General features: G+C 39.3%; 1 protein-coding gene across 4 annotated transcripts in view; it reads right to left on the bottom strand.

Annotated features, from left to right (window-relative positions):
* Gpd2 (glycerol-3-phosphate dehydrogenase 2) overlaps positions 1–23,115 on the bottom strand; it is a 130,863-nt gene that overhangs the window by 44,154 nt on the left and 63,594 nt on the right. For all 4 annotated transcript variants that reach the window (XM_034495115.1, XM_034495114.2, XM_076928756.1 and 1 more), the window contains exons 5-6: positions 21,746–21,843; positions 20,591–20,754 (exon numbers count right to left, since the gene is read on the bottom strand). In XM_034495115.1, the coding sequence (XP_034351006.1) occupies positions 20,591–20,754; positions 21,746–21,843 (262 nt within the window). The remainder of the gene's footprint in view (positions 1–20,590; positions 20,755–21,745; positions 21,844–23,115) is intronic.

Raw genomic sequence — 23,115 nt, 5'->3', positions numbered from 1 at the left:
ATGGAGAAAGAGGAACACTCCTCTATTGATGGTAGGATTGCAAACTGGTATACCACTCTAAAAATCAGTCTGGCGGTTTCTCAGAAAATTGGACATAGTACTACCTGAGGACCCAGCTATATCACTCCTGGGCATATACTCAGAAGATGCTCCAACATATAACAAGGACATATGCTCCACTATGTTCATTGCAGCCATATTTATGATGACCAGAAGCTGGAAACAACCCAGATGTTTCTCAACAGAGAAATGGATATAGAAAATGTGGTACATTTACACAATGGAATACTACTAAGCTATTAAAAACAATGACTTCATGAAATTTGCAGATGAATAGATGAATCTAGAAAATATCATCCTGAGTGAGGTAACTCAGTCACAAAAGAACACACATGGTTATGTACTCACTGATCAGTGGCTATCAGGCAAAGAGCATGGAATACCCATGATACAACTCACAGATCACATGAAGCTCAAGAGGAAGGAAGACCAAAGAATGGATGTTTCAGTCTTACTTAGAAGGGGGAACAAAATAGTCAAGGGAAGTAGAGGGTGGGAGGGACTTCAGAGGAAGAGAAGATAAGGAGGTGAAAGAGGAGAAGAATCATGAATGAGGAGATGGCAGAGATGTACAGAGGGTCAGGAAATTGAACAGAGGTGTATAGCAATGGGGGATGGCGAACAGGGGGTAGCCACCAGAAAGTCCCAGATGCCAGCAAAGCAAAAGCCTCCCAAGGCCCCACAGGAATGACATTAGCTGAAATAAAGGGGAGAAACTGTCAAGACCATATCCAGAGGTTAGGCATTGCCCCCCCCACCCCCCGCCCCGGTAAAGGGATGAGGCCACCCACTCATCTCCAAAATTTTAACCCAGAACTGCTCCTGTATAAAGGAAATACAGGTACAAAAAGTGGAACAGAGACTGAAGGAAAGGACATCCAGAAACTGCCCTACCTGGGGATCCATCCCACATGCAGACACCAAACCCAGACACTATTGCTGATGCCTAGAAGTGCTTGCTGACAGGAGCCTGAGAATCCAGAGAGGCTCTGCCAGATCCTGACCAACACAGATGTGAATTCTCACAGCCAACCATCGGACTGAGCACTGCAACCCCAAGGAGTTAGGGGAAGGACTGAAGGAGCTGAAGGGGTTTGTAACCCTATAGGAAGAAAAACAGTATCAACCAACCATAAAGTACAAAAGGAGGGACCCATGGCTCCAGCTGCATATGTAGCAGAGGATGGCCTTATCTGGCATCAATGGAAGGGGAGGCCCTTGGTCCTGTGAAGGCTTGATGCCCCAGTGTAGAGGAATGCTAGGGTGATGAGACGGGAGTGGGTGGGTGGGGGAGCACCCTCATAGAAGCAGGGTAAGGAGGGATGAGATGGGGGTTTGAAGAGGGGAGACTGGGAAAGAAAATAACATTTGAAATGTAAATAAATAAAATATCCAATTAAAGAAAGAAAGAATAACTAAATATACTAGAAATAAGTAAAATCGAGGGCTAGGAATTATCACAGTTACTAGATCACTTGCCTAGCACACTCCAGGCCTTGAATTTGATTCCAGTGCCACCAAAAGTAAACAACTCGATTGTCACATAAGAAAAAGTAAGAATTCATCATTTCTAGAAAAAAAGAACTACACAGTATTTCAAGTTACTAGTCAAAATCTATTTCCATTATAGTCATCTCAATATTCACAAACTAATAACAACCAAACCAATATTGAACAGAGCAAAGACTTAAAAGAAATCCTTAGAAGGTATTGATAATGGGTGTACTAACTGTATAGAAATTCTTCAGACATTTACAGAATTTGAGTCTGGTGTGCTTGTGTGTGTGTGTGTGTGTGTGACTTTTTTCTTTTGCATGGTCTTTACAAATGTTCGAAGAAAGAAAATATATTATTGATACTCGCTGTAGAATTCACATAGATGTATCAATGATAAGACGTAAACTAGACTCGAGGGAGAAAAATGTGGATTCATAACCACATGTCAATATTCAATCAACTTCTTCCCAGGAATCCTCTTAGTTCAGTGATAGACCCATGCAATTGAGTTCCTCATATCTAGACTTCTCATACAGTTCTGAAGGCCTGGGGTAGTAAAGGTGAAAACACAGGAGGCACAGACGATACTGCCAGATTCCTTAATGGACAAAAAGGCAACATGCTGCAGCACAGGCCGGTCATTAGTCCAGAAACATGAGACTGAACGTCAGATGTTGCCTCAATGGCAGTCATTTCCCTAGAGCTCACCCAGCACATGCAGTACTGGGGGAGAAAACTCACTCCGCTTTTCAGGACTTCCCTGTATCAATCAGATGAACTAAATGTCTAACACAGAGAACAGCACAATCACACAAAGTACTCTCTGGGGTTTGATGATACTAAATTTTCTAGAATATGCCGGTTCTGGACAGAAAGAAATCCGAAAGCAATGTAAGAGAGGTTCCACCCTCCTGTGCGAGAAGCCCCACTCCTGACCTCATGCTCCCTCATATTTCTTCCTTTAATCCTTGAACTGTCCCCTCTGAAGAAGGTTAAGTATCAATTTGAAAGTGTGGGGCAACAGGTTCCAAAGGCCTGTCTGATTCTCTTCCTGACGCAAAGCACTATAGCTTTATGGAACCTGAGTTAGTTCTAACACCAGACTGTGAGTTCTTAGACAGTGTATGAGTTCCAGGTCACAGACACTAATAGCAGTCACTTCTTTCCCAAGCCTTTTCTTTACTACTCAATTGACTTGTTTGTTGCTGTTGATAGTACCCAGAATCTCCAACTTGATCTTATGTAGTTTGTGGAAAGCACGGTTCAGGGAAAATCCTAAACTAGTGAATAATCTCAAGCAGGGCTGCTGGAATCGCAAGTCTACCTCATCCCCCACATCTCAAAAACTTAGGTTTACCATTTATAAAAATGATGATGATCATGTTAGAATTCAAAGAGAATTAACATGAGCACATAGTCTCAAATCTATAGCAGAAAGTACACTCATTGAAAAGACCCTCCCTAAAGAGGACAGAGGAACAGCTGAGAAGAAGAAAGGTCCACTCATGAATGACCTCTGGGGTACCCTCAGCTACAAGCTGGGTGTGGTTACATGCTAATGGAGCTGAGAGCTATTAACAAAGGGGGAAAAGATAAGTCTGAATTAAAACGTATGGGGTGAATTAATTCTGTTCACATTTGGGTGGGGTAGGAAGCAGACAGGGCCAAGGTTAAATTAAAAGCAAATGCAGCAAATTAAAATAATTAGACTTTAGTGAGTGAGATGTTTAATTGCATCTAGGTATTTATATTACTTTAAATATTACTCTAACTTGTATATGTATTTCATTATGCTTATGTTAATAATGTTTATACTTAGCTTTTTTTTTTTTTTTTTTTTTTTTTAAAGAGATAGGGTTTTTCAGTGTAGCCCTGGCTGTTCTGGAACTCACTCTGTAGACCAGGATGGCCTTGAACTCAGAGATCCTGCCTCTGCCACACAAATGCTGGGATTAAAGGAGTGTGGCACCACTGTCTGGCTATACTTAGCTTAAAAAAAAAAAAAAATGATGTTATGTCTTCTGTTACTTTAAAATTTGACATAATTGAGAGAAGAAACCCACTTTTTCCTTTTTTTATTTAAAAACCATAATGATGTAAATTTTACATAAAGGCATGATGAGGAAAAACTACAGTAGCAAATGTTTAAAAGAATATTGATCTTGCTTTACATCATAGGCATGCATACTTCATATAACTAGCACGTTTGTATGTGTACAATCATGTTTAGTGAACAACGCTGAATTTTACAAGTGGCATGTGAATGACCTAACAAGTATTTTATTAATGTAAACTACGACCCAAGTAAGCATTACAGGCAGTAATGAAATTACCTCGAATATGTCTAAACTGAAAAAATAATTGGGTCAGCTATAGAGTATATGTTGTGTTACTTATATCCACAGAGACTAGGTGACTTTAATAGTTTACCTTTGAAAGAAACAATTTTATTTATTATTATTATTATTATTATTATTATCATCATCATCATCATCATTATTATTATTATTATTATTATTATTATTATTATTATTATTATTTAGCAGATGCATGCCACATTTTGAGTATTGAAATCAGAGTACAATTTTGTGGAGTCAGTTCTCTCTTCTGCTTTCATATGAGTTCCAGGGATCAAACCCAGTTATCATGGGTGACAAGAGACTTTACCAATGGAGCCGTCTCATTGTACCTCACTTTTTGTGGGGTTGGAGGTGAGCTTTCTGCTACAGCTCTCCAGCTTGCTTGTAGTGAGGTAATTACAATGTAGGTTTTTGGTTTTTTTGTTTTTTTTAGTTTGGCTTTTTGTTTTCTGGTTTTATTATTAAACTAATACTTTTACTAATGTTCTTTCTTTGAAGGTCAAATGCTCACTGCTTGCCAGGTTTTCTGTTCCTCAAAGACAGCTGCTATCCACCATCTGCAGGACTCCAAAATGGATTTTATGGTGCTCGCCCCATTTTCTGCCTTTTGCTAAGCATTTTCATGGATGAACAAATGGCTTGCCTTCAAAGGCTACTAGTACTGACATTAAGAGTGGTCAGAACCTGAGCACCTACCTACCAATCTCGCCAATACGTAGGTAGGCATTAGATTGTACAATGAAGTAAAAAACCAGTTCCTAAATGGCCAATCCTCACAGATTCCTGATGACCAACCATTACAACGTTCTATCTGCTATTCATGTCTTCAAATTTTAATGTCAAGTCTTTCTGTCTTCCCTCCTTACTAAAGGTGCCCTGAACTGTATTTCTAAAGAAATATTTTTGAGATGAACACAGCTGGAAATTTACATTAAGTTTCAAAATGCAGCACTCTGAGCATGGCCTACACCTGACCATACATTTTCCTCACAGTCTCTAAAACAAAAGAGGAAAGCCCCCTGAACCTTAATTAATTACCTTCATTTCTAAAATTTTTTAAATGTGCTATTATATGACCCATATGAAAATGAGATTTTTTTTCCAAGAAGGATATAATTTTATGTATTAATATAAGTATAACCCATCTATTTATAAGACTATAATTAACATGAGCATTGAGTCTGACTAAGGAGATTGGCATTCGGTACAAGTAGATGATGTGAACTGGGTTTTAGCAAATTTACACAAATCAGAGGATATTTTACATAATGATAATAATACCATTGCAGACTCACAGAATAATTTTATGTTTCCTATACAGATAAAACTGGTGGATGTGCCATTTTTATGGCAGCCAAAGAAATTAAGCAAGATTCATTTTTCATTTACCAAATGAAAAGTAACTCAACTGCAAGGTTAACTGATCTTTCTATAGCATTGTATACAATTTGATCAAAGAATTAATATGGTTATTGTGTGAGGTATGCATGTGTGTATTTGCCTGTGTGAGTATAGTCATCTAAAAATTTGAATATGGCGGCTAGAGGTTCACAGAGTATCTCCCTCTATCATTCATAATGAAAGGATATATTAAGATTGTAAGACAAAAATAATTATTAGGAGATTGGGGAGGCAGCTTGTGGATAAGAGCTTTTCAGTATAAGCATGAAAACCTGAGTCTGAATCCCTAGCCCTCACATTAAAAGAGCAGGTATGGCCATAAGTAACTGTTATTCCAGCACAGTGGCAGGCCCACAGGAGGATCACTGGGGTTTGCTGGCGACCATCCTAGGCCAGGGCAGTAAGAGACCCTGTCTCAGATAAATTAGGCAGAGAGCAACAGAACAGGACACCTGAGTCTCTTCTGGCCTCCACACATGCACATGGGCATGCGCGCACACACACACACACACACACACACACACACACACACATTTTTATCTTTAAAGAAAAGAAAAAATAAGGCAATATGGCTCTACTTGAATAATCTTTACCTCTTAAGCCCATTTGTTTTTGTGTGTAATTTTAAAATGTAGCTTTAAGAAGACATATCCATAATGGTCTAAAGCAAAATAAAATGAATTTGTTATTCAGTTGGCAGCATAACCACAGTGACAAAAAACTATGTCAAATATCTTTAAACAAGAATGTTTATATACCCTAACGACAGTAATAAAATTGAAAATAAGATTAAACTGTGTTCAATAATACTTCCTTGGAAATATGACTAATGAGATTAAATAAAAGCTACACATATGAATTTTAAAGTTGTAATATATCTAAGAACTCACCATATCTTTCTTCTTTGCTCAAAAATGAACTGGGTCAGGAGACATCCCTAAGACTGTAGAAATGACACAAATATATTGGCAATAACCAACACCTCTCTATTTGGACTTAGGACTCACTCAACCAAAGGAAAACCATGGCTGCTACTGGAAATCTTGCCAACCACCCAGGGTTGAATGAAGTCATGAACCTTGGAGAAAAATTTACAACTCCCACTGTACTACCAGCATGATCTCTAACTACACTTTAAATATTTGTCCTAAATCATTTGACCCACAGATAAGTGTAGTCGTCACACTTCTAAGAAAGTTCTCTTTGCAGCAGAGACCATTACACAAGTTCCAATAAATGGATATATCTATAATACAATTCCAGTACCTAAGGCTCAGAGACCACTGAGGAAGAGGGGGCAAAAAGACTCTCAGATCCCAAGGAACAGGTTGTTACCTGTCAGATTGTATCTCCTAGAAATGTCAGAAACATTTCACCAACATGACTGCCTAATCATGACCTGAACAAGGGTGCCACTGGTGGACATGCTGACACGAATAGTGGAAAGCTCATGAGGCCTCATCAGCCTCACACAAAGAACTACAGGCAACAAAGGAATGCTGAAAGCGGAAGAAATAGTCTTCCCCAGGGAAAAGAACACCAACTGGTTATCCAATACCAAATGGTCAGCCCTGAGAACATGCAATTAAATAACATTAGGCTGAGCAGACTGTGCTTATGTACTTAGGAATGTGCGTACATGCATGTGTGCATATGCTTAACAACAATTAATGAAATAAAGAGGCCATAACTTGATAAAAGAACAAGTTTGGAGGGGAAAGGGATAACTGATGTAATTATATCATCATCTTTAAAAATCAAAAATAACCATTATATTACTTTTGCAAGCCAGGCATTGTGGCACGTGTCTAAAATAATCCTAGTACTCAGAAGACACAAAGTAGGAACCAGCATAAACATCATAGCAAGGGAATAACTCTTAAAACAAAACTAACCCCAATTCTTTCTGTTGAAAGACCAAAAAAATCCAGACCAATCAGCATCAATGTACATCCAGGCCCTAGAAAGCAGTCCCACACAGTTCTTTCTTGGAGAAGCAACTATTTCCATAGATGGCTAATCTCATAAAGGTGCCTGACAATGCACTCTGACCTGAATTCCATCCCAGAATCCTCATGGTGGAAGTAAAGAACTGATTCCTGCAAATTGTGCCCTGTCCTCCATATGCCACCATGGCATGCGTGCATACATAATAGATATATATTCTGTTTTCTTCTTTTTTACAAAAATTGGAGCATAGTGAGATGTCAGGGCAAGCTCCAAATAACTTGTCACAGATATAGCACAGACATCACGTCGGACCAGTAACCTACTACAGGAAGTGCTCAGGAGCCACCTTGAGGAAGTAACCGTTTGAACCTATTTCTGATGGATAGACTCATCAAATACACACATGTAATGAGCACATTAAAGATGATGAAAAACTACTTTTCCATTACTTTTTGAAAACTCATAAATAACAGGAAAGAAGCAAGCAAAGTATGCCTATATATGCAAGGTTTCTAAAGGAAGCAAATGGTTAACACAGGAAAGTTATAATTAACTGAGTTAATAAATTAGGACAAACAGAATTCGAAAAGAACTCATTTAAAATCCGTCAGGCTCTAATGGAATATTCCAATTAGCTATGCAATGGTAACTGCAGAAGGGCAAGGGATCCAAAAACTGTATTGCAGGATACCCCATCCGCTCCTAGAATATTCCTGACCCAACAGTTTGGTTGTTCCCCCTTAAACTTTGCCAGCAGGGCCACTCCCTCTCTGCCCAATAAATCCTGCTACCTATGTTTTTGCTCCTGTGTCACCGTGACCCTTTCATCTGGCTGCCTCTGGGACTCAATTCAATTAGCATTAGCAAAAGGTGTGAAAAAGACACTGTGTGACTCCAAGAGGGTTGTCAAGAGAAGCCTTGCATTTCCGCTATGGTCACTTATGTGTTCTTTGAGGCAAGCCAGCTACTGATGTAGTCTGATTATCCCTATGAGGAAATCCATGCCAGATGCTGGATGAGAAACACGAAGAAGAGCGGATAATAACAGATGAGCAATGGAATGAGGAGAACACTGCCAGTCAAGGCCACAGCTACTGCAGCCTTCCTTCCCAAGCCCCAAACTGAGCAGTAAAAGACACCTTTGAAAGTCCCCAACCTCAGCAACCTAGTGATCACACTGTGAATTTAAGATCAGGTGAAAACCACAAGACTCACTCAAGTGTCTCCCAGCCTATGAATGACAAACATAGTGTCAAGCCACTGCCCTTGGATGCCATTTCTTATCCAGCAACCATTTATTGATACAGGAAATGCAAGAGACATATTATAGGAAAACTAATTTTAACAAAAAAAGAAATCTAGTGATTTTTAAAACAAATCAAGGGAAAAAGGGGGGCAGGGGCACTGGAGTAATGGTAGACATGTACTGAGGACAGAGGCAGATAAATCTAAGTCAGTTTGAGGACAGCCAAGACATAGACGCTGTTTTTAAAAAAAAAAAAAAAAAAAAAAATGAAAGGAAAGGGGAAGGGAAAGAAGGGAAAGGAAAAGAGAGAGGGGAGGGGAAGGGAGGGGGAGGGGAGGGGAGGGGAAGGGAGGGGAGGGGAGGGGAGGGGAGGGGAGGGGAGGGGAGGGGAGAGGAGAGGAGAGGAGAGGAGAGGAGAGGAGAGGAGAGGAGAGGAGAGGAGAGGAGAGGAGATAGAAAAGAGAGGAGTTGGGGGAGGGAAGATGGCTCAGTGCTTATGGTACTAGATGCCAAACCTGGCCACATGATTTCAATTTATTTTCAACTTTATTTTATGTGTATAAGGGTTCTTTTCTATGTATATCTGCATCACATATGCGCCTCTTGTCCATGGAGGTCAGGAGAGGACGTCAGATACCTTAGAACAGAAGTTACAGATTGTGGGGAGCCGACAGAAGGTGGCTATCATCCTTGCAGCCATCTTGAGTGTATACCCTGACAAGAGGCTTGATTACATTAGCCTACAACAGCTGAGCACACTCTGATTACATCTTGTTTTAGATACCCAGAATCTTCCCTTGTGTGTGTGAGACTTAAAGGTGTGATTTAGAGCCGAGAGTTAAGGGTGTGACTTAAGGAGTGATTTAGAGACAAGGCCTAAGGGCATGGCTTAAAGGCGTGACTTAAAGGCATGGCTTAGAAGTGAGACATATAAAAGGTGAGAGGCAGACAGAAGAGTTCAGTACAACTTGAAGTAGGAATTAGGCATTTGAGGAAGAAGAATTATTAGGTATTAGGCACTTGGCACTTGGAGGAAAAACTTGGAATTAGACATTAGGCACTTAGCACTTGGAAGAAGTAACTTGGAACTTGGAGGCACTAGGGACTAGGAACTAGGAACTCAAGATTTGGGACTTTGACTAGAAAGAGAGACTGAAGAATAAACAGGATTGAATCACACTCTGTCTGGTCTCCATTCTTCACGTCCGTCCTCACTCTCTCTCTCTTGCTGAACCCTGACCCGCAGACTGAAGCAGCTTGGGGCAGTACAGTTTAAACCCCCAAGGCTTTTGGCAGTGCGGGTCCCAACATTGATAGAGCGGTCCTCAACATTTTGGCGCCCAACGTGGGGCAGCTCGGGTCGAAACAACAGATGGCTGTGAATCATCATGTGGGTGATGGAAACCAAAGCCAGGACCTCTAAAAGAATAAGTGCTCTTACCCACTGATCCATCTCTAGCTCCTTTTTTTAAACTGTCGAGAGTATGCATTTTAACTAAGATTTTGTCTGCTTTTTTGTTTGTTGGCACACATGTTGAAACAGGGAGACCTTTGCTTTGCAGCATGGGTTGACCCCAAACTTAGCATTCCCATGCATGCCTTAGGCTCCAGGGTGCTGAAAATGTAAGCATGCACGGTGTGCCAGGCTCCTTTTAGAATTTTCCCATCTGCAGAGACACAGCTTATCAAGCCCATGTCTTTGTACATTTGAGGCATGTGCCCTGACACTGAATTGCATTCACACCTTGTTTGTTTGTTTGTTTGTTTGTTTTGTATTACAAAGAGAAAAGGTCTGTGATAGCTTCTTATTTGAAAACTTCAGCCTTCACCTCTTGAACCCTGAGGTTGTAGACATGATCCCACTACCTCTGGAATATTTGATCTGATTTATAAATTGAATTCTCATTCAAGGATCTGTTAAAATTATAAAGCTACAAAGGATATGTGAATGTGAGTAGATACTAGATACTAAGATATTATACAGCACTGCAGCGTGGTTATGTTTAAAGTGGAATCTTTGCCTCTACAGGCATAGACATAGGACTGGGAAAAAACTAAGCAATATGGTTCTTGCCTAGAATGCACAAGGAAGGCCCTGGGTTCAAGTCTCAGGAAGAAGATAAGAAAAATATCAAAACAGTATTCTTGAATTTAATGTCTGTTAAGTGAGTTATGGAGAGAAGCAGACATAACATAGAATCTTGTCTGCCATGAGTCACCTTACAAGTTTTGAAAGTAGAAGTTGTTGTATCGTATCTTACTGTATTGTATTGTTCTCATTTATTTTCTACAAATAAAAACATGTCTTTTTTTCTTATTTTTTTTAAAAGAAATATTGACAGGTATGGTGTGACATGCCTTTAATCCCAGCAAGTGGATCTATGAGTTTGAAGTCAGCCTAGTCTACATAGTGAGTTCCAGGACAGCCAACGCTACACAGAGAAACACTATCTCAATGTAAAAAAAGAGAGAAGGGGGAGGGAACAGAGGGAGGGAGAGAGAGGGAGAGTGAAAGAAATATTATTTTGTATATACAGGTGTTTGGGCTGAATGTTTATCTTGTGCACTGCAAGCATGCAATGCCACTGAATACCAGAAGAGGACTCAAATACTCTGGTACTGGCGTTCAAAAACTAATTGTGGTTTAAATATGAAATGTCCCCCATGGACTCAAGTATTTGGATATGTGGTTCTCAGCTGGTGCTGACTGGATAAATTGTGGACCCTTTACAAGAGTCCTACTGCAGGAAGTGGGTCACTGGGGGTGGGCCTTGAGGCTTTACAACCTATCCCCACTTCCCATTTACTTTCTGTGATTAACCAATTTCCTGCCCCAGACACACATACTTTCCTTGCCTACCATGTCTTCCTGTCTGTGAAAGCTACCCCTAGACTGTAAGCCAAAATAAACCCTTTTCTCCCTACAGTTACTTTTGCGGGAGTGCAATAAAAAAGAAAATAATCCATCAATGATGAACAGGAAAGGTCACGATAGTACAGTTGTCATTCTGTAAGGTTCTCTCAACTAAGCAAGCACCTGTCCAAATTGTGTGTAGCAAAAATATTGATGCAAATGTTTAGCTACATTCTCCCTTCCTTCCTTCCTTCCTTCCTGAAAAACGTGGACCATAATATCGGATCCTAACATACAGAAAGGGTTGAGTTGACTACAATGACTTATGAAAATTACTCAGAAAGTGTACTGTTAACTGGCACACATGTAGTGAATTATCTCAAAACCCAGAGGCTCCTAATTTTACGTTACTGGCAGATACAATGATCGGTTAACGGATTCCGTATTTACTTTAAGACAAATAATCAAACTGAGAGGGCAAATGCATGGGGTTTGATATAATAGCTTTGGCCTTTGATCCTTTTGCCATTGAGCATGAGTAGGAGAGAAAGAGAGTCTTCTCCGAAACCCATCACAACTATCTGCTCAGGCTGTTTTATACAACCCCTGAAGACCCTGGTGAGTCTTTAGCAGTTTTTAAGCTTTCATATACACAAGGTCCACTATGGATAATTACTATCTGAGAGTGTGACACCTGATCAGGTCTACTTCTGTATGATTTTTAAAAACCTAGCTGTAGGAGAATGAAGGCCTGGTATTTAATCCATGCTTGCCAAGTGAGCAATAAACAATTGCCAAGTTTCCTGGGGGCTCTCGTGCTCTGCCTCGCCATCAGGAAGCTAAAGCATATGCTGAATGTTAGCCCGGGTGGACACAGTGTGTCCTATTTATTCAAGGTTTCCTTTGAAGCCACAGTTTATAAGTTTTGTTTCTTAGGGGTATATGTCAAATTTCATTTAGCATTAGCTGGTATCCAGATATACTGAATAGCAAAAAGGCAGCATCTGAGGGCAAAAGGAAAAAAAATGCCTGCTATGTGAGCAATGATGTCAGCTTCATTTATGTAACCAACAGAAAGCAAGAAGTGAGATGTAACAGGAAAGAGGACACTAGGAAATCAAGACCAACAACTATGTGGTTAATTTAGAAGTACAGAACTATACATGGACAAAACAGTAAGAAAACAAATATGCCAAAGAAATGTCTTTGAAAACATCTTGTTTTGAATCTTGAAATCACAAACATTATCACGTACTTGGAACATGTTCCTAGGCACAATGTTTTTTCCAAAAAGGTTTGGCAAATTTTTGTTTGTTTGTTTGTTTGTCTTGTTTTCTTTTCTTTTCTTTTCTTTTCTTTTCTTTTCTTTTTGAAAAATCTTGAAAATTTAAATACATAAGCGGATGCACAACTAATACTTACTTCAGAACATTTTCAATGAAAACTAGAATATGTAACCATAGAGCCAACCTAAATATAATAATACATCAGAAATGACTTGTTTATAAAGGTTTTCCCATTTATTTGCTTATTTAAACCTCCAAGTAGACTCTAAGTTAGGTATCATAGACTAAAATCATCCATATGCAGTGTGTGATTCAATACACAGTTCATTTGTAAAGCGCCTCTCCACAGTGATAGTAACCATACTATATCACCCGATCGCTAAGCCTCATGTACACTGTCCTGTCCTAGTCCATTCACGTTCAGTGCTCGTTTAATTGTACTATGTAAAGTGAAATAAATCATCTATTTATCTTTTGATGGATATTTTCCTGATTTCCATTTTTTTTCAGTCAGACATGATGATTTGATGAGCCTTTTTGTGTACACACACACACACACACTAGATATATATATATATATATATATATCTCCTGGTGGACATATGTAAAAATTTCCTGGGGCATATGTAATAGCAGTGTTCCTATCTACTTCACATGGTGCATCCGACCACTCTGCAAAGAACTTGTATCAACTTTTATAGATTTTACAACATTTAAAAACCAAATAGTATTTTATTAAAAATCTCTATGTGCTAAGTTAAAGAGAGAAAGATGGAGGAATGGGAGGAGGAACTGTTGGAGGGCATATTGGTAGAAGAATAAAGACTGGACTGTAAAAAAAAATTAAAGATAATAATAAAAAAAATCAGAGAGAGAGAGAGAGAGAGAGAGAGAGAGAGAGATCCCTAATCTAGGCAACAGGGACAATAACCAAATGTGGGACAGTCAAAGACAACTGCAATGTATTGGCAATATTCTGGGCTCTAGGCCTGGCTGTGAATTCCAGAGTCTTTATTATTATGCTCTGTAACCTACATTTATGATACATGTATGTCCTAACATATGTGTTAATATGTGTGTAGTTTTAAACTTTATATAATAAAAACCTAAAAATGGTCAAAGACATGGGGATTATTTGCAAATAGAATTTAATGGATCTATTTTTTTTTTCATTTAAGATAAGAGATTACAGTAAAAATAGTATTAACGAGTTTTTATTATATTGTGCCAAATTTTGACAATTCTGAGTCCCTAGGATGATATCCGTCTAATCCAGATGAGACTGGGTACATTCAGGGTAGTGGGGACATAGACAATGACCCCCTTAATTCAATAGTGTCATTTCATTTTAGTTATCGAAATGAATCAAAGATTACAAAATTAGACCTCGAGAAATGAGGGGCAATTGGTAAGTTCATCTTTCAAGATATTTTTTTTCTCTTGATAAATATACTTATTTGGAAAACACTTAAATAAACCAGGTATCAGAAAATAAATGACTATTTTCCTAGTGACCTGAAAAACTCAGTAGCTCAAAAGTAAAGTGAGTATCAGGATGAGGTTTCAATAGTTATGGTTACTTATACACCAACTTACATGAACCACTCTATCCATGCACATACACATTTGAAGCACACAGAAGTAGAAATTTCTAAAGAATTTGATAGTAAAAATCTAAGCAGACATTTTAATGTATTCTTCTTATAACTGTGTGCCACATGAAGCTCGGCCATTCTTCTGGGAAATAGCACTCCACTTTAAAGAGCTGTGTGAAACAGCAGAGGTAGTCCGAAGTTGAAAACAGGCAATGAGAATATAAATCTACAATGTTCAGTTATCCATTCAATCTATTTCCATTACTCTGGAGACAAAAATGTGTCTCTCTGCGTTAATTAGCTCAACCTCTTTGCTTACAGGTATCGTAAATAAGGATCATTGACACCACCTTAGATTTCACTTATGCTCCTGGAACACAATGGGGGAAAAAAAATAAGGCCAAAAAAAAAAAAAAACTCATGTTTATAGTATTAAGTAATTGATTGTCTTTTAAGTTTTTGAAGTAGACAATTACCTTTAAAAGACTTGTCTTTAACTTGGGGTTTCTTTTATTAAGGTGTACGGTCTTGGTGCATGCCTAAAGGAGTAATAGGCTGTTCCTAACAAAAGACGCTAGATACCACTATCTGCCTTCTGCCCGAGGCATCGGGTCCCCAAAGCACACAGCTAACCGCAAGCTCCTGCTGTACCTGTAACAATTTAATTGTATACGTCAGCCTAGTCAAGCATCTTCGGCTCATGACTGGGAGACATGAAATTCATTGTCATTATTGTCCCTGTCATTTTGGATCATTATATCCTGCTGCAGGATTTTCTTCACTTCACTGCATTTTTACCTCAGGAGTCAGGGATTATAGCTGAGGTTGGAGTGGGGGCAGGACCGTGAACTACATTTACCTCAGGGGAGCCAGAGATTAAATTGGCTTTGCTCTCTCACCAGCTGAATTCATCTCTGTATGCTGTGAGTTTTAAACTGGAATAAAAATGAATATTCTAGTGAATGATAGTTTTTAATTCCCCTTTTGAAACAGATGTAACCAACTTTTATTCACACTGGGAAAGCCAATACAATTTCTTCAGGTTGCTATTTTCATCTGTGTGTGTGGAATACTTAGAAGCATTGCTGGGTATGAAGTAACAGACACCTCTATCTGTGTCTTGACTGGCAGAAAGGGAAAATTTAGAGCTATAATTTTGTTCTCCAATTTCATTTTACAGAGGTTTAATAGAGTTACTTAATGGCTGTAAATATTTAATGATTTTTAATTATATCTCATTTTCTGTGCACAAGATTGGATGACGAAAGTCCAACTAGGGTGGCACCAGGAATCTACTCTGGAAACTTGAATTTTGATTTTTAAGACACAGTCTTGGGTATGGTGGCACATGCATTTGTTTAATCCCGGCACTGAGGAAGCAGAGGCAGACAGGGGTTTTCACGTTTTAAGCAAGCTTAATCTATATAGTGAGAACTAGTCTCAAAACACAAACACACACAAAACCCAGGATCTCATCTAACCCAGGCTGGCCTAGAACTGAGTAAGTGGCTGAGTGTGATCCTGAACTCCTGATCCTGCTGCTTCCATCTCCCTTGTTCTGGGATTAGCTGGATGGATGTGCCACCACTGTGAGGAACTAGAAACTTGGACTAAAGCTGACACATAACAACAACTTCCAAGACCAAGCTATACCCCAGCAGCAGTTACACAATCGAAGAGACTGCCAAGACACCTAAGCGGAGATGCATTCAGCACCTTCCTGCTTTCTTAGAGAATGGCTTGGTCAGCATTCTCTCTCCCTGAGAACCCTTAGTGCACATAGTATAACCAGGATCTAACTATTAAGGATCCAGTAGTTAAGGACTAGGAGCTCAAAGGAGACACAAGGTAATAGTTCAGAGAGAAAGCTAAGGAACAAAGTATAAGTTTTCAATCAAGAATTCAAGATATTGCCCAGCAGTGGTGGCGCACGCCTTTAATCCCAGCACTTGGGAGGTGAAGGCAGAGGCAGGCGGATTTCTGAGTTCGAGGCCAGCCTGGTCTACAGAGTGAGTTCCAGGACAGCCAGGGCTACACAGAGAAACCCTGTCTTGGAAAAAAAAAAAAGAAGAAGAAGAAGAAGAAGAAGAAGAAGAAGAAGAAGAAGAAGAAGAAGAAGAAGAAGAAGAAGAAGAAGAAGAAGAAGAAGAAGAAGAAGAAGAAGAATGTAAGGAATTGTAACCGGAGGGAAAGTCTGGTATGTGACTTGTATCCTTTCATTTCATATGGATTTTATGGAGAAACTTGACATTTACTCTGCCTACATTTAAAAAGATAGCAGTTATTCCTCCATATGTATCAGTTTGTCTTTTAACAGTTAACAGTGAAATACCACAGCGGGTCATACTTATGCCACATACAAAATAGCCCATAAGTTACATCAGACAGTATGGGAGCTATGTGTGATGGAGCACATCTGCAAAGCAGCACTCGGGGGCGGGAGGGCGGTGTATAAGAAGGGGGAGAGGCAGGGAGTAGGAAGAAAACGTCAAGGCCAGCCTATGAAGACAAAAAACAAAAGCAAAACGAAAATACAAATGTTCTACTGCATATAGGAACTTAACTAGAAAAAATTATTTTGCCTTAATCATATACAGTAGCTATCAGAATTTATTTAGGATTAACTATGGCTATTAACTACGTACTTAAAAACTTTTGAGCCAGATATGGCAGCGCATAGCTTTTAAGTCCAGCATTCAGGAGGCAGAGCCAGATGAGTCTTTGTGAGATCAAGACCAACCTGGTCTACATAGTGGATTCCAGACTAGACCAGAGTTACAGACTGGGAATGCCTCAAAATAAAAAATAAATAAATAAAAATAAAATCTTGTGATATTTGTACAATTTGTTCTTCTAAATGAACACCTTAAAGCTCTGACAGTTCCGTGGGGAACAGACCTTAAAGGTCTTGTCTCAACTTCAACCCCTAGGTCAACTTCATGCATGCTGGCTGGTCTGTGTCGCTATGGTCTCAGAGCATCATATTCCCTAGTACTGATGTAACTCTATGATGTATTAATAAGAGTCTGTAGTGAATACAACTTCTGGCATCATTCAAAACTTCATACATGATCTTTTCATTAGAATCAAGAGTCTCTTCATGTATAAATTATAAAAACTACTCTGCTTGAAAATAGGTAATTGGATATGAATTTAAGTATTGGGTTTAAAGTTACTTCAGGCCTGGTTTCAGTTCAAAAAAGTTTAGATTGTCTTACAGTCTTGTAATGTATATGGTTCTTTTTCTTTTTCTTTGCATGTGTGTGTCATGACATCAGCATCTTCCACAGTTGCCTCTACCTTATTCCCTTGAGTCAGGGTCTCTCACTGAAGCTGGAGCTTGCTAGGTTTCTGTTTATTTGTTCTTATTTTGAGAGCGTAGGAGCTAAGCTGGCAGCCGAGGCAAACCCTAGCAACCCTGCTTCTGCCCACAACCACTCCATTCATAGGATTCCAGGTACACAAGGTCATGCATGGCTTTCCATTTGAGCACTACAGATTTCAGGTTCTAATGCTTGTGTAGGTTGTGGCCAAGGAGTCTTGTGTATAAGCATGGCCTTGATGGTTACTTAGGAACACTTGGGCTTTTCCTCCTTCTTCTCAAAAGGTTACTCCGTGCATTGACTTCCTTTGCCCTGGTGTGGCTTTCCTCCTTATTTTTACGGGGACACTTAGTCTGCTCATCACACCACAGTGGCTAACACGGGAACTGTAATATGGATACGCTGCGGGGGCAAAAACCTCTACTCTTACACATATTTGTTTTGCCTCATCTTAAATCTTACATATCAAAGCCGGAGTAGTTTCAGAACAAAGTGAAAAGGCAAACATTTAAATTCAAACGCCTAGAGTGATTTGTTTTGACTTCTTCAGTTCGAGACTGTACAAAATTTCCAAACAACAATTTCGAATTATTCTAAAAGAGGTCTCAATAATTTTTCATCAACTTCTATTTCTGTACCTATAACAAACTATAAAAGTGAATTCATTCTAAATTAAAGGAACTTTTCCTAATTCTAGCAGGATAGTGTACAGTATACTTTTATAAAAACAGGTATGGTGGTTTGAATATGCTTGGCTCGTGGGAAGTGGCACTATTAGGAGATGTGGCCTTGTTGGAATAGGTGTGGCCTTGTTAGAGGAAGTGTGTCACTGTGGCTGTGGAATCTGAGACCCTTCTCCTAGCTGCCTGGAAGACATTCTCCTTCTGCTGTCTTTGAATGAAATGAAGATGTAGAACTCTCAGTTCCTTCCCCACCACCATGTCTGCCTGGATGCTGCCATTCTTCCTGCCATAATGATAATAGACTGAACATCTGAACCTGTAAGCCAGCCCAAATTAAATGTTGTCCCTTATAAGAGGTGCTTTAGTCATGGTGTCTCTTCACCTCAATATAATCATAACTAGCCTGGATTCTGAACAGTAGGAATCTATAATTATAATAGCAAACTAAGATAGTCATGAGTCCAGGCATGACAGTGATTTTCTTCGATGGGTGATTCCAGTATGCACAGCCTAACACATACGACTCAGTACCTAACATAGCCCATGTTATAGAAACAGTAAGAATTTAAGAGGATTTATGTGAGAGGAAGAAGTAAGAGAAGGCCAAAGCCACAAATATTTCCACATGAGTAGAGACAGGATGCTATTTACAGAATGCCTACTCCTCTTGGACCAGAAACCTCTTTACTGTAATCACCCAATAAACCACAATAGTTAACATTAAGGGTCTGATGCAGAGAAAGCAGATTCACGGTGAAGGTTGTCCTTTAACATGTAGGCTCCTTCAAGGGCACCAAAAAGTAGTTAAATGGCCCCCCCTGTGGTGTCTCAGATGCTGAAAGTCCCTGAAAACTGTTAATTTTCTAGCTTTTAATGTCTGTCTAAGACCCTTAACATTTTTCTAATATTGTTGCTCCTAGGACATTTTCTTAAGTTTGATCCCCACTGCCACCTCTGCCCACGTACATTCTGCATTTATATATAAAAGCCTGTCAGACAGCAGCTATAATTGATTCAGAAGGGTAACAGTGGACAATGTAAAAGGCAGAGAGAGAGAGAGAGAGAGAGAGAGAGAGAGAGAGAGAGAGAGAGAGAGAGAGAGAGAGAGAGAAGCGTGGCCTTTAAAGGCAGATATAGTATCACACAATATGAAAATATTCATCAAATCTTCTAAAACAGCACAACAAAACATTCCTTTGTGCTAAGAATTTATGTATCTGACACCAAGTATAAAGACCATATAACAGTATGGGATCACGGAGACTCAGAACCTAAGAAGTCTTTGTGTCATAAAGTTTCTAAACCGTTTGAACATGTACAATCGCCTGTGCCTTCTTAGCTCCATATAAATGAATATCATCACTACATTGTTTTCTAGTCCTGTACACACTTTAAAAAGACCATCGAGGATTCACAATGGTTTTCCTTATACTGCTTTGTGTCGTTGCTGTTAGGTGTAATCTGTCTGGAAATATACAGCTTAGTTTCCTCAAACAAAAATGGACAAATTACATGGTATACACACATACACAAAAGAATTCTCAGTGAGCACATAGCAAATAGACATTAGGCAAAGTCTAACGTCTGCACAAAACAGCAATGTGTCAATTTCAGCCCAAGGGGCATGTTTCTCTAGGTTTATAACCCCCAGAAAACAGAGGTTTCACTAGAAAACCTACACATCTTCAGCTGCTTTCAACATCATAATATATTCATAAGACAAGCTCTCACTGCCAAACAAATAACAAATGGGGTGGTATGAAGGCAGGGTGAAATGCATAGCTATGAGAGATGGGCCAAGCCAACCATGAGATATAAGTAGATTATGTAACACAAATAGTCAGGTGTCCTGGCCGACACCTGCAATCCCAGCACTCTGGATGCTGAGGCAGGAAGATAAGAACAAATATGTAGCCAGACTAGTCTATACAATGTGTTCCAGGCTAGCTTGGTCTAGAATATCTTTTAAAAAAAAATATTAATAATATATATACACACACATACACACATATATGTATAATATATGTGTGTATGTGTATATGTGTGTATATGTATAATGTGTGTATGTATGTAATATACGTATATATTATTATTATAATTAATTAAACAAAAGAAAGGTTAGAAGCAAAGCATTGTGGGTAGTTTTGCAGCCAATACTACCAAATATAGTGAATGCCTACCTACGTGGGTGCATTTGTTTGTTGCTTAAGATTAACATTCAACGTGGGATGCAAACTATTTCACTGCAATGAGACAAATAAGAGTCAGTGTGCTCTCAGTGGTCCCAGTTGAACAGAAAAAAATATCTTGTACAAAGAAAAGAAATATCACATACCATCATAGTAGACAATGGCTCCTACCAGCTTGTCCTTCTGGAGCATGGGGAAATGCTCGAGGGCTCTGGATTTGCTGAGAACGTAACTGCTCTTCAGGCAATGACTTCCTGCAACCAGATCATACATCTTGATTCCCACCCAGTAATAAGGTAACTGCCACCACCTACAGCATAAGCAGAGAGAGAAGGGTTTTTTTTTTTTTGTTTTGTTTTGTTTTTTTTTTTTTTAGAAACACAGCATTATAGAATGGCACTTTAACTTACAAAAAAGGGAGGGAGGTTGCTGCAGGGGGGAGGGTGTGTGGGGGGGAACATAGTTGCTTCTGGCGCCACGCTAGCTGCCATACAGGAGAATCAGTGAGCATTTATGACTACCTCCATGGTTCCTGCCTGCTCCATGTTAGAATTCTTCAGGAAGCATCCAGAATAAACAAACACCCATGCCTGTGCCTCACGGGTCTAGAGGTGAATTCAAACAGTGTAGGTTGGAGCCCTTGGTAAATGCGAACTACAACCAGGTTGAAGAAACCCTCAGAAATTTGTTAACCAAATGGGCACTGGTTGGTCAAATCTGTTTCAAGCCCTACATCACCCATGTAGCTAAAAGAATGACGTAGTAATCCACTTTTCCAAGTAACTGGGGATATCTTCCTAGGGCAACCTCACACCCAGTCCAAACATTAGGGAAATGATTAATCACTCCTCCTGGATGAATTTCATCTATGTTAACTTAGATAATAAAATGATAGAGTATAGCTATGCTACACTGTAGTTTCAGATTTTGCATCAGGATAGTTTTGGGTGGAGAGAGGGTTGCATTTTACACTGCACACAGGACCTCATCTGAATGCCTTAGAGTAAACACAACTGTTCACCTACATACTCGGAGAAACTGAAATAAGATTCCATTAAATATAAACACAGAATTCAACCTTCTTTGCCTTCAAAATCTGGCCCTTAGACAAGTCCACAGAGAGTATTTAAGAAAATCTCCATTTTTAAATACACCAAGGAAAGTATTTAAAATAGATTAAAGATTAGGACCAATTAAAGCCTCATTCAGAAACACACACAGAAGGACTGTTTTCAGGAGAAGCCTGTTGATCTGCTGACCTCGGACAAGCCCAGAGCATACAGGTGATGGCAAAGGCTTACTTGTAAAGTGGAAGCATTATAGGCAATGGGGCTGATAAATGAGGAGCGATTTCAAGTAAGTTGGCACGTTCATGAAGGGCTTCTTTCACCATCCTATACTGAAAATCAAAACAGAGAAAATTAGTTTGGCAGTAACAGATCATAATATTTTCAAATGGCAAATAGACACCCTGCCAACTGATTGATATACAGAAACCTTCTACCTCTGAGCGAGGAGAGCTCCCCCCTAATCAAATCTCTAATAATACATCATGCTGTCAACCTCAAAGATTTTTTAGAAACCTTAACTGTATTTGCATAGGAGAAAAACATGCTGTCAGAGTTCCCAGGTGTAAGATATTTTCCTGACTTGAGTTACAAGATTATTGTAACCATTTATCTTGCTTTCTCTGGATTGCTCCCTTTCTCCCTTCCCCAAGACTGTTTTCTGGAGGTAAGAGGGGACATATTGTTCAAATTCATGGCAGGTTCTCCGGCCTTCCTTAAACTCAACAAAGATAGTATGTAGCCCTGGGCAGGTATTTTACAGATGGTATTTAAAAAAAAAAAAAAAAAAGCCTGTCTTTACTCCCATGTCTCCATTATGCCTGTCTAAAGAGCTAGCATTATTACTATAATACGAATTTTACACATGACAATATGACTGTAGATATTGACAAAATAAGCCAGAACACATCAGGAATCAGAAGATCATGAATTCTGGCCTATTTTCTTTGCCTCTATCACAGATGCTGAAGAGAAACATAAGAAAAGAGACAGATTCAAAGCTAACTTGTCAAGGCAAGAGCGGGGACAGACTCAACACTTGACAATGGCAAGTCCACGCTGCTGTGTTTTCCTTGTATGAAAAGCAGATATGGAAGGAAGCTGACTTTTTTTTTCCCCACCCCTCTGGGAAATGTCATTTTCCACACTGCCTTACCAGTCTTCAAATGGTGGCAGGCTGGACACAATAAAGTGTGACACACAGAAAGCATGACTCAGATCATCTTTTTCCCCCCTGAAGAATATGTCAGTGACAATATGACTGCATGATTGCAGCTGCAGTTAAGAGATCAATTTGGTACTCCGTCGGCATCACACAACACAGCTCCCCCAAAACTGCTTGCAAGTAGCAATTTGGTGGCCGTTGGCAAAAACCCAATCACGATTGTTAAAAGCCAACACATCCAAAAGTGATTCTGTAAATCTGCTACTTTGACATGCTTGTACAGAAAAAGGCCCTGATTACCCATAAACATAATCCTATACAGAACGAACAAGTACACCTCTCCTGAAAGACACTCCAGCAGCATACACTAAACAGGTATTTTAAATGGGAAGAAATGTTAAAAGCTATTTTAAAAAAAAAAAATGCCTGACTTAATTGG

Source organism: Arvicanthis niloticus, chromosome 2 (genome assembly GCF_011762505.2).
Source record: "Arvicanthis niloticus isolate mArvNil1 chromosome 2, mArvNil1.pat.X, whole genome shotgun sequence".
Lineage (NCBI taxonomy): Eukaryota > Metazoa > Chordata > Mammalia > Rodentia > Muridae > Arvicanthis > Arvicanthis niloticus.
Note: the sequence above shows the minus strand (reverse complement) of the source record. Positions and strands in the feature narration are given on the sequence as shown.